The 11,376-nt window shown below is 35.5% G+C and overlaps 1 protein-coding gene across 1 annotated transcript; it reads left to right on the top strand.

The window, feature by feature from the left end:
* Positions 1-1,020: 1,020 nt before the first annotated feature.
* IL21 (interleukin 21) lies at positions 1,021-9,804 on the top strand. Its single transcript, XM_072127940.1, has 5 exons — positions 1,021-1,227; positions 1,314-1,349; positions 8,440-8,574; positions 9,243-9,320; positions 9,439-9,804. The coding sequence occupies exons 1-5, from the start codon at positions 1,093-1,095 to the stop codon at positions 9,469-9,471; spliced, it is 417 nt and encodes a 138-aa protein (XP_071984041.1). The 5' UTR covers positions 1,021-1,092; the 3' UTR covers positions 9,472-9,804.
* Positions 9,805-11,376: the final 1,572 nt, after the last annotated feature.

The raw sequence follows: 11,376 nt of genomic DNA, 5'->3' as shown, positions 1-11,376 counted from the left end.
AACATTTTTTCTTTTTTAACATTCGTTTAACTTTTGAAAATGTATTCAAACGCAATAAAACCTATATAAATTTGGTATCACCACGATCATACCAAACCACAGAATACAGTTGAGGTGTTATTTGGAGCGCACTGTCAAAGTCGTAAAAACTGAGCCCACAAGAACGTGCGGTTTTTTAAAAAATTTTCCACATTTTGAATTTTTTTCCAGCTTCGCAGTACACAACATGTTAAACTAAATAACATCACAAAAAGTAACATTTACGCACAAAATAAGCCCTCACACAGCTCTGTACACGGAAAAATTAAAAAGTTATGGATTTTTGAAGGTGGAGAGCGAGAAATGAGCGAAAAAACCCTTCGTCCTTAAGGGGTTAAAGATACATCAGACATAATAAATGCCAATGTGTTATTGGAATTCCTTTGCAGTTGTGATGTATTGTACAACAAATATATTTTGTTGTTATGTAGTATGTATATGTACAACTTGCGCTTTTCTATGTTTTAAATGAAAAAATCTTTTTAAAACTTACAAGAAATGTAATGGCTAACCCAACATTTGCACAGATTCCAGGATTGACATCATATACATGACAATAATTCAGAATGAGCTTTACATAACATGTATAAATATCATATCTATGTTGTTCCTAGGTTGATACCATCAGATACTATCAAACTTTGTGTGACAGATCTTTCAAAATTAGTGTTAAAGAACCAGTATAGTAATATTAATAATAATAAAATTGGGTTAAGCAGCATGAAAAATTTCACAAAAGTATCATGGAAATTTATAGTTTTTGCCTACCGACACCTGAGTCAGGTAAATTTCTCTCTTTTTATTATATGCTGGAATTCACTGCAACTCACTTTCCCTGCCCATTCATTAACTTTTGTCTCCACCCACCACCCCCATCAACGTAAAGACGTACACACAGCCAGTGGAAAAGAAAAAACGATTACTCATTCATCCATTCTGCAAAGCTTTCCACAAGAAATGGGAGGGGCCTACAATTCCCTCAATAGCAGATAAATTGGTATGTTGTCAATATGTGATGATCAAGTTTGATTTGGAGTGAACACCAGGAGAGACATGGGGAAAGTGTTATTATATTGCATGTGTTTGCTGGCATTAACTGCTCTTTTACATGCAGCTTTACCAAGCAGAAGTCGCTGTCAAGAACTTCAGAAAGTGGTCATAAAGATCAGAGAAATTAGCAATAGGACCGTAAGTAAACACTACAAATGACTGTATTTACTACTACTATGATGATGTGACTTTGCAAATCTAATGCCAAATTTCTGTTTCTCTAGCACCCACATTCTTTTCATGTACCAGATGAGGTGAAGGTAAGATGTACTTAATGATTCAATATTAAATTATAGTTATTATTGCTTTTCTCACTGATATTATAACTAATTCTAGTTTTTGTTCTGTTGGTGGTAGTGATACTGTCATCACGAATTTTCATTTAGGTTTTCCAAAATTGATGGTATTGAGACAATAATAGGCCTTCTTGTATTATTTATCAATTGTGAAAAATTTCAGCTCCACATGTAATTTCTAGTGTCCCAAAAGATTCAATTTGTTTAATTTAAACAAACCATTTTTTTCACGACCTTTTAATAACAATAATAATAATTTTTATTATTGTATACATTATTTACATAACAGTTTGATCTACATAAGTGATATTTATACTTTATACTATTGTATTTAGGTTCTACAGAAAACACTTTGTGTAAAAAATGTGTAAGTACTTAAAAATTTCAACACACTTAGTCATTACTACAAGCCTTCACCCACCTACATAGTTATGTGTGATGATTAAAGCAGATTAGAGGTTTTTGACCTTTGGTTTTGCTTTTCAAGAATAGATGTCAATATAAAAACAAAAAAAATCATAAATAGTGAAAAGAAATTTTATAACCAATTAATTAATGATTAATAAATGTTATGAAACTTAAACTAATAGACTATTTACTCTGTAATTTCTGTAAGGGTCTTACATAGTAAGAGTATAGCATAGTATTTCATGTACAACAGGGGGAGGGTGTATAATCGCAGTTCTTTTGCAGTTCTGAAAATATCCTACGATTGTCACACCTGCAAATTTGTGACAAATCTGCAACTTTTTACCAACTTACTCCACTTTTGATTTCTGACATATTATTATATGAATCCAAAGAATGTAGAGTCTTTGTAGAGAGTGTGGAGTGTGACTTTCCGAAAAGTTGCAGAGTTAGACAGCAATCCATTCCAGTCCCTTAGTGGTATAGGAAAAAATGAAGAACTTTTGAGCGACTTTTTAACTTAACAGTGGCACTTCCACCATAGATATTAATGAATATGCCACATTTATCAAGCTGCCTAAGCCACGTTAATAACTCAGATCTGCAAAAGACATATAACGTGCATCTGAGATACTCCAAGAAACAGGAGTAAGATCTGCTTAAAGATAAATCTGCCCCAATGTGCCTCATTACTTACCGTGTCAGAGGAAAATGCATTTTTCAATTTAGTTACAGACTTTTCCCCAGAGTAAAGTAGATAAATGTTCCAGATACAGATAACTACAGTATAGTTTCTGCTTATGGTGATCACACACAAAACTAAACAGAAACATATAAAATGAGTAATACGGGTTTCTCGCAGACACATGCAATAAACATAACCGCAAACACTAACCATGTGCACAACAAGTTTTCTTTCAAAAAAGGAGATATTCAAATAGGATGTCAGATACTAACCTTAACCACAAAGTGTGAAACTCATTGTTCTGGTGATATATGACATGACTAGACATGCTGATGTGTGCAGAAGGGTTTATGAAAGTCAATATATATCTATATGTATTTATAACTCATGATTTATGGTAACATACACCTAATATTTGTAACTCTATGCTTCAAAATTAAACTACATATATCAAATAAAGAGCAGGCATACAGTAAATGAGATGGTTTCAATAGATCCAACAGATTTCAGATAAACCTGGGTACAGATTACAAATTGATGTGGTTGGCACACCAAGTGATACATATGATATCTAGATTTATGAAATGCAAGGACCTGGTTTATATGTTAAATAGGGAACATACAAAATAAATACGGCAGATTTTCAACGCTGAATTACATGTTCAAAATACGGTACACTGCAGAATACTGTATCGTTGTAATAAATGAGATTACAAAGATACTGCGCACAAGTTCCACAAACTAATCGAGCTTTTCAAAATCCCCAGCATATTAATTTTCTGATCAAAATTCAAAGAACTTTTCACCACTAAAACCATGTTCACACAATTTTTTGGATGCTTTTCATTGTGTTTTGAATTAGGTTACTTTTGCGTTTTTGAAACGCATTGCAAACGTGTTAGTATGCATTTTGCCCAATGAGCTTCAAAACACAATGAAACCAAATCCAACACAATGGATTTACAGCAGATTTATGTGTAAATTTATGTACACATTGGATGCACTTTCAGAACCTGTGTGCACCTACCCTAAAAGTTTAGACTGGAGTTCTTAAAATCGAAAATTGGTCTAAAGATTTATTCTATTTTGCATTCTTAAAGCTGGTTTAGGATAGAAGTGGACTCGCCTTTATCTTTATAAATAAAACCACCAAATAGAATGGGTAATATTACTGGAATCCTTAAATAACAAACAGCAAAAAGCAAAAAAACCCCTAAAAAAAAGCCATAGCCAACTTTCTAGATATTTAATGAACTCTATTTTTATGTTCATACTGGTACTAAACAACTAAATATCTAATTATTTGTACTATTGAAAGATCATATAACCCAGTCCAGGGAATAATATGAATAATGTGTTGTGTGACATATTTATTAACAATTTAAGACAAAAGTTAAATCTGCGTCATACAAGTCAATTTATATGAGTAGAGTAAAAGTACATGTGGCTAGCTTCTGTTGTGGCTAGATTATTCTTGGCTAGAATAAGGATACAAAACAATTTTGTGGCTTTATATTACAGAGCAAATTTTTTACATTATTTTTACAAATATTAGAGACAATGCATACAACAGACTGGAAAATAAGATACATAAAAAGTTCCTCCTCTATATTTTATTGCATTGTGTGTAAAAACTGTAGTTTTTTTTTTAAGTTATTCTTCACTGGACACTCCTTTAAGGAGAAACTATTTTAGAAATTGAGAAAGAGGGGAACTAAGACTGAGGTAGAGACCAAGAATGTGAGCGAGACAGATACTTAAAGTTGGAGACTGTGAGTTACAGACCAGGAGTGAGAAAGAAACACTAAGAGTGAGACAAAGACACTACCATAATTTCTAAAAATATAATCATAAATCAAATGAGGATTTTTCAGATAAAGGGTTTTTAAGTGACTTATTTTAGTCAAACTGTGTACTTTGCACCATACTGATACTGGGAGTCCAGTGTCACTAAATATAAGTTCCAGTAAGGTTTTTAAAGGACATTTACTACCAGATTATCGGTGGTAGATTGGCCTATTATGGATGCTCGTCACCTCTAGGGGATGTTGCAGCCGCCTCTAGCATAATCCAGGGTGCACGTAGTCCCAAGAAAATAAGGTTTAAAAAGATGTAAATTAGCCTGATGCACTCAGGCTCACGTCACCTGAGTGCCTCATGGCTCCTCCCCTAGAGCGTTTGTAAAAACTGTAAAGTCCCGGTCAAGTTCCACATTGGATTTCCCACATTGAATTGTGCTGACATTCACCTGCAGATTACAATTACTTTAAAAGTAAAGTGATTTCACAGCAACCCATGCAAAAGTTGTAAAATAATTCCACACAAAAATCTGCTGTTGATATGCACAGGACCTCACCTTTCCTTTTTAAATCCTTTGTGTAAGCAACAGCTAAATCTGGACAAAATTACACTCTGAATTTCACCACAGATATGGAGACAAATGTTACATGAGCTTCTGGTGTGGAAGGCCCACGTCTATGTGCACGTACCAAGAAGTTACTAGAGCGCAGAAGCAGTTCAGACCTTTAGAATGCGATGGAATGTCCTTGTGATATTGCGATGTTATTGCTTCACTAATATCTATCTATCTTTATATATAGTATTTTAGAGTCAGTTTTAGGGTGGCTGCACCCAAACAGTGCCCGTGGTAACAGATCCATGGGCCGGCCTAATCCCATGAGCCTGAACATAGTGTAGTGGACTGGAGTCCTTGCATCATATAGAAATATGAGTGATTGCATCAGAACTTTAAAGGACATCTACCGCCAGGATGAAGGATTGTAAACCAAGTACACTGACATGATGATATGTGCCCCTTCTTGAAGGATCTGCTCTACTTATAGCTTCTTATGTCCTGGATTTTACAAAGAAAGGCTTTTAAAATTATGCAAATGCAAATTCATGTTGCTAGCCAACAGTTTAGTCCTTGGACAAATCCCTGCGGTCCACATTTCACTTCAATGTTTACTTTTATGTTAGAAAAGTGGCAAGAAATAACCCAGATATGTGTCTGACTCATGTACTTGGTGGTTTATACAGTTCACTTTTGATTTCCTTGATGCTTTCTTGTCTCTGATCTGTTGGTCAACAACAGGTACTTTGTGCTTTTCTCTCGACTTGCTTTTAACATTCCCATACCATATTGTACTTTCATAAGGCTCCATCAGCTATTTTTTGCTGTTTGGTATGTGTTGAATGAAGCAGATGCTGGTTCAAGTGGAAATATATGCCATGATGCATATATTTCCACCGCGGTTACTGTAAAGTAATCTCATAATACAGAACTTGTGGTTTATAAGCACTTTACAACTTTCTTAGCGTCAACGTTCCCCTGAGAATGCAAATGAAACAAAGCGCAGCTGTCAACATCTGACTGAATAACAATTAGATTTTGATAAGTAAGTAATAATACTTTAATTTAAAACATTGGGGGTCTTAGTATTTTAATGAATTGTACCACAATGCCTGTCAAATTACTTAGCTTCATATTTTTCGGACCTGGCGTAGTTTTGAGAGCTACCGGATGGAAACATCATAAATCTCCCGCCAGGCCTGTATTAATCTCCCCCTAGGCCTGTATTAATCTCCCCTTACACCACATAAAAATACTAAAGGCAGGATTCGGCTGTAGAAAAATATTATAATTTAGAATAATAATTCTAGACAGAAAAAGTCTGAGACTATTTTCCCTATTTCAGACAGCAATATTATTCACTAGGCATGGCTTTCCTATTTAGTATGTGGTGGTTTTGTGTTTGTAAACTTTTACCAATTTTAATTTAAGTAAACCTACAGTATAAAGTACAGGTGAAAGACAAAAAAACTGCAGTTTACCCTTGAATGAGACAGAAAGCGGATTTTGAACTACCATAGGCGGCACGGTTTCTTAGTGGTTAGCATTACAGCCTTTCAGCGTTGGGGACCAAGTCCCCCTGGGGTTCAAGTCCCAGGGTCAACATCTGCAAAGAGTTTTTATGGTCTCTCCGTCCTTGCATGAGTTTCCTCCGGGTCCTCTGGTTTCCTCCTACACTCCATATACTGGTAGGTTGATTAGATTGTGAGCCCCATTGGGGACAGGGACCGATTTGGAAGTTCTGTGCAGCGCTGCGTAATCTGTCTGCACAATCTATGTGCAGGCACTGACTATAATTGTACATAAAGTTTATATTGTCAATTCAGGACAGGAAAATGGACACAACCATGGCTGTGTTCATTTCAGCGTCATCTTTTCTTGGCCCAAACTTGGCGGAGCAGACCAATCATAGAGTACATTCCCCTGGTGCAGTCATATAGGGTTGGGCACTGCAATTTTCACGTTTTCCCCAACCTGTAGGTTGTGTCAGATATACTATGGGCAGTTCTATGCCTGCTAATGTGCCGGGGCATGGCGTGCTCATCCTGGCCCACTGCATGCTTTGGCCCAGCCCACTCTGCACCAATTTATGTCAACTTAGCAAGGAGGTGGCATAAGAAGGGAGCAATTCCTGGCTTTGTGCCTGTACTTTTCAGGGCTCTAAAAATCACCTAAATATTTTAGCACCCGCTGAATTAACCCATAATGGGTCAGAGATAACAATCAGTCCATCAACATATCACTACTACTCTATTTTGAATTTTGAAATCCATGTAATGACTAGTTGACATGACTAAACATGACCTCCATGATGCATACTCACTTTCTTTCCATGTTTCCTACTGTGATTACTTACAATTTTTGAGGTGAGCAATTTTAACTTAGAAAAAAGCAGCTGAACAGGAATTTCTACTCACTGTTTAAGTAGTTTCATAGCTTTTTCCACACAGTGTGACCTAAAACAGACAAAGAAAGTCCTAGCCATTACATCATATGCAGTAAATGAACTGTCTTTCACCAGTAAGATACCAATAGTTCCACCTGCTGTAGAAACCTGAAACAGGAAGTATAAAAACTTGCTGAATGTGCTTCTATAGAGAATGTAAGGAAACACTGACAATGACCAATGTAAAAGCACTGTAATTTTTGTTGGCAAATATGCAAATACATTTTCCAGGATTGGACAAGGAAAACAATGCCTATTTTTGCTACCTTGTAAGGAAGCCCCCTTAACACTAAGCAATACTTTCACGAATCCTAATGACATGATGTGGGATTAAAGTCAAACCAGCATATCTATTGCAGAAGTAACAGATTACCAGATTCCTAACTAATGTTGTAGGATTATGTCCTATTATATGCAAAAATTGACCAGAGTCCCAGGTGTTCACCAGAGTCCACCGCAAAGTGAGTCGGACTTGCTGCGTTGTGGTACCAAAAGGTCGTTCCACAGGTGCGACTTTGTCCGCAGTGCCAGCCGAAGTGAGGTACAGAATCGTCAAACAAACTCGTGGTCAGTGACAGGCAGGAGGTCGAGACAGGCAGTGCAGGATCAACATCAGTAACAAAGCAGGAGGTCAGGGCAGGAGGAACAGGATCAGAATCAAATGCAGCCCCGTTACCCCCAGAGGACGCCATATAAATGTCGAAACATGTCGGGGGAGGCCTGCTTGAGTGCGTGTATTTTTAATTATGTGGTGTTGAGAGTTAGAGGCAGAATCTAAGCCAGTTGCCGAACTGCAGCAGCATCCCGCTTTGCAAGCGCTGAATAAGATAGCTTAGCAATACGAATGGAGTATTTTCCCCCATAACATGTACATGAGATTTTAAACCCTATTCCACACACACTTAACCATAAGCTAAGACCACTATATAAGTAGCTTGTCTCCTGCCTCAGCGCAGCCTCTAAAACAGTTAGGTGGTTACCAGACTTTGCAATTCAGGCAAAGACCAGTGACCAGGTAAAGAACAAAATGTTAAAGGAGGTCTCCAGCATCAGAATACTTTGGGAGCTTTTATAAATGACCTTCTATTTTAAGAAGACTTCTCCATATTGAGATTTGTGAATAAATATAATAAACAGTTGTTTTTTTTACTTTTACTTTTAGGAGGAGTGCCTACACACTGCCTTAACGTGTTTTCGATCAGAAACTCCTAAATTACAAGCAGCAACTGAAAAAGACAAAGATGTTCTAGAAAAAATTTTGAGGAAAGTAAAACTCAGCAAACCCCATGATCATGAGGTGAGTCTTTATCAACATGTAAACAATATATTATATAATATATATATATATATATATATATATAATCGGTATTTAATAAGATATATTATATAAGATTTCTGAGACATACAAATGCACTGTGAAAATTTGGGCTTAGCTTTTGTTCTTATATGGTTAATCTCTGGCATTGTAATGTATAGCATAAATGATAAAAAATACCAGTATTTTAAATGGTAAATGATAGGTAGCCAATATGCTTCAAACAGCATATATGATTAAAGGGAAATCAGACAACTGTACAAAATTTGGAGATTTGGGGTGTAAAGAGGAACATTAACACGGGAGTTAATAAACTACTGTGGGAAATGAAAGCTGAGCTCTGATTTGTTGCCATGAGAAACTTGTACAGTTATATTCTCAGTTTAATATTATATGCAATCACTACTCATGGAGGGGCTGAGGGGCCGCTCTGGCATAGGGGCTTCCACTACCATAGAGGGGCCCACTCAGGAAATGTCCTGCTCCCTTGTGGCCAGTTGGAGCCTGATTACATTCCTATATAGACATATGTCTTATATGTCATACCTACAGAAATGTATTTAACTAATCAGACCTGCTACTATCCCATCATGATATGGATAACATTTAAATAAGACAAATGTTAAAAGTGATTCTATCTCCCATTTCAGGACTGCACTCCATGTTCAAAGTACACACAACAGAGTCCAGAAGACTTTTTGAATAAAATGGAGCTACTATTGCAAAGAGTAAGCATAAGATGATTGTATAACTTTATTCTGTTATCCATTATTTCTATGGATATTATATAATCCATATAATCATGCTGCCTTCTATTAACATATGTGTGTACTTCTTTATTCACAGATTATTAGCAATAAAGCTCGCTCACTTGGATAAATGCCATTACCTACAACACATAACTATTGGAACTAACAAGGATCTAACATTCTTGAGGAATATATGGATCACCAATTATTCATGTGAAACTTTCAATATCCAAGTTGCCAGACCACTACTAGCCTACTATACAATATTGGTTGGAGCTCATAATTAGGATTATTTTAAAGTATAATTCCAGTTGGGTGCATATCTGAATTCCAAATATAACTACAATTGTTCTTTGTCATTGACTGTGACATTTATTGCTTATAAGTAGTGATGAGCGGACCCTTTGCTGGCACCGATCACCATTTTGGGGAGGATCTTTTCTCCTGATGACATCATCAATCACAGGTGGGGGGTTGAACTCAGTGCCATCCCCGAACTTTGCGGTTCGTGTCTGCTCAACACCACTTACAAGTAATAAGTAGATGCAAAGAAGAAGACCTGTCACTGCTTCTGACAGATAATTTAATATAGAAGTATTTTCTTGATAAATAATCAATTCTGAAGCATCTTTCTTACAACTTTCCACTGCCTGACAATCAAATCAGGGTCATTGTCAAGCTGTCCCATTTGACAAGGGAAATAGTAACACCTATTCTATTCATAAGTATAATAGAGTAATGGTACAATGTAAATTTAGAAATAATGCTCCAATATTTGTATTTCAGAAGGAATACGTGTTTTTTATACAGATGCCTTTTATCAAAACTTTAGTATTGACACAGTTGTGTGTTGTAGACTATATAGCTTTTATATCTGTATACATATTAGGACACAGTTCAGTAATTCAATAACACTATACTGTCTTTAGCATACATATATTGACCAAGTATTGTGAAAATAAGTAAACAAAAATTTTAGGTGTAACAATCTGAGTGAGATCTTTAGTCCAAAATGTCTAGACCGTTATATGTTTACTTGTAATCCATGCATGTCTAGATTCCTTGTAAATGACTGAAAATTACACATCTGTTTCTCTAGAGTCATTACTGTGGCATCTATGTCCATGACTTTGGGGACACAATGCTGTCAAGTTTCTGAAATCAGCTTTGAATTGTAAATGTATAAAGATTTATGTTTGAATTGTAAGTAATGTTGATGTGTCATAAATACAATAACCATAAATGTAACCAAGTGATCATAGCCCAAACTAAAAACATAGAGAATCCCTAAATTATATACACTCAGTCTATACCTGCAGGTTATAACACACATACCAAAAGGTGTTTACCAGACTGCTTTTCAAAAAGTAGAGAGAATGACTGGCCTTTTTTGTATCTCAAAATTATTTTCTAAATTTACCTAAAGTGCAGCCGCCATAACCAATTCCAAAAATATTTAGGAATGGTGATTATCAGTAGTATAGGAAAAGTCTTAACTCATGAACCCATATTTAAATAAAGTCCGCATTACTTATATTCTGGCAACAATTTCATTTTCCAGTATCTGGCAACTGTTTATTTCCAATTTTGTAGGAAAACACAACATATTTATGTTTTATTAAGATATTTAAATTATTTAATCTAACTTATTTAACAAAGTGTGCTTTGGTTTAATATTAAAGCCTTGTGCTGTGTAGTGAGAGCTATCATTTATTTTTTCCTTTTCTTTTTCTTATTATACTGTACTTGCTGCCTATGAACCGTTATACAATAGTCAGTTTGATTTTAATGCAATTGTATATTCCTCCTATGGAGGTTAATAGGTAAGAGTACAAAAATGTACTTATTTATAATACAAAATAGCAGAGACTGTAAATGTGTCTATGAAAAACTGAGAGCAAAACCTTTAAATAAGAAGAATATATGGAAATGTGGTAATGTGTATAAATTCATAGCAAGTCTTTTATTGTTTTGGGACTTTTATTAACTCATTAAACAGCCTTTATCAATACTTATTGTTTCCATATTCTTTTTT

Source organism: Engystomops pustulosus, chromosome 1, assembly GCF_040894005.1.
Source record: "Engystomops pustulosus chromosome 1, aEngPut4.maternal, whole genome shotgun sequence".
Taxonomy (NCBI): domain Eukaryota; kingdom Metazoa; phylum Chordata; class Amphibia; order Anura; family Leptodactylidae; genus Engystomops; species Engystomops pustulosus.
The sequence above is the reverse complement of the archived record's forward strand: the minus strand, read 5'-3'. Positions and strand labels throughout refer to the sequence as shown.

Bases quoted from the DNA above. Each gene is read 5' to 3' on its own strand.
- IL21 (XM_072127940.1), top strand. From the start codon at position 1,093: ATGGGGAAAGTGTTATTATATTGCATGTGTTTGCTGGCATTAACTGCT. The intron at 8,575-9,242 runs GTGAGTCTTTAT...CTCCCATTTCAG, and splicing joins GCAAACCCCATGATCATGAG to GACTGCACTCCATGTTCAAA. The intron at 9,321-9,438 runs GTAAGCATAAGA...CTTTATTCACAG, and splicing joins TGGAGCTACTATTGCAAAGA to ATTATTAGCAATAAAGCTCG.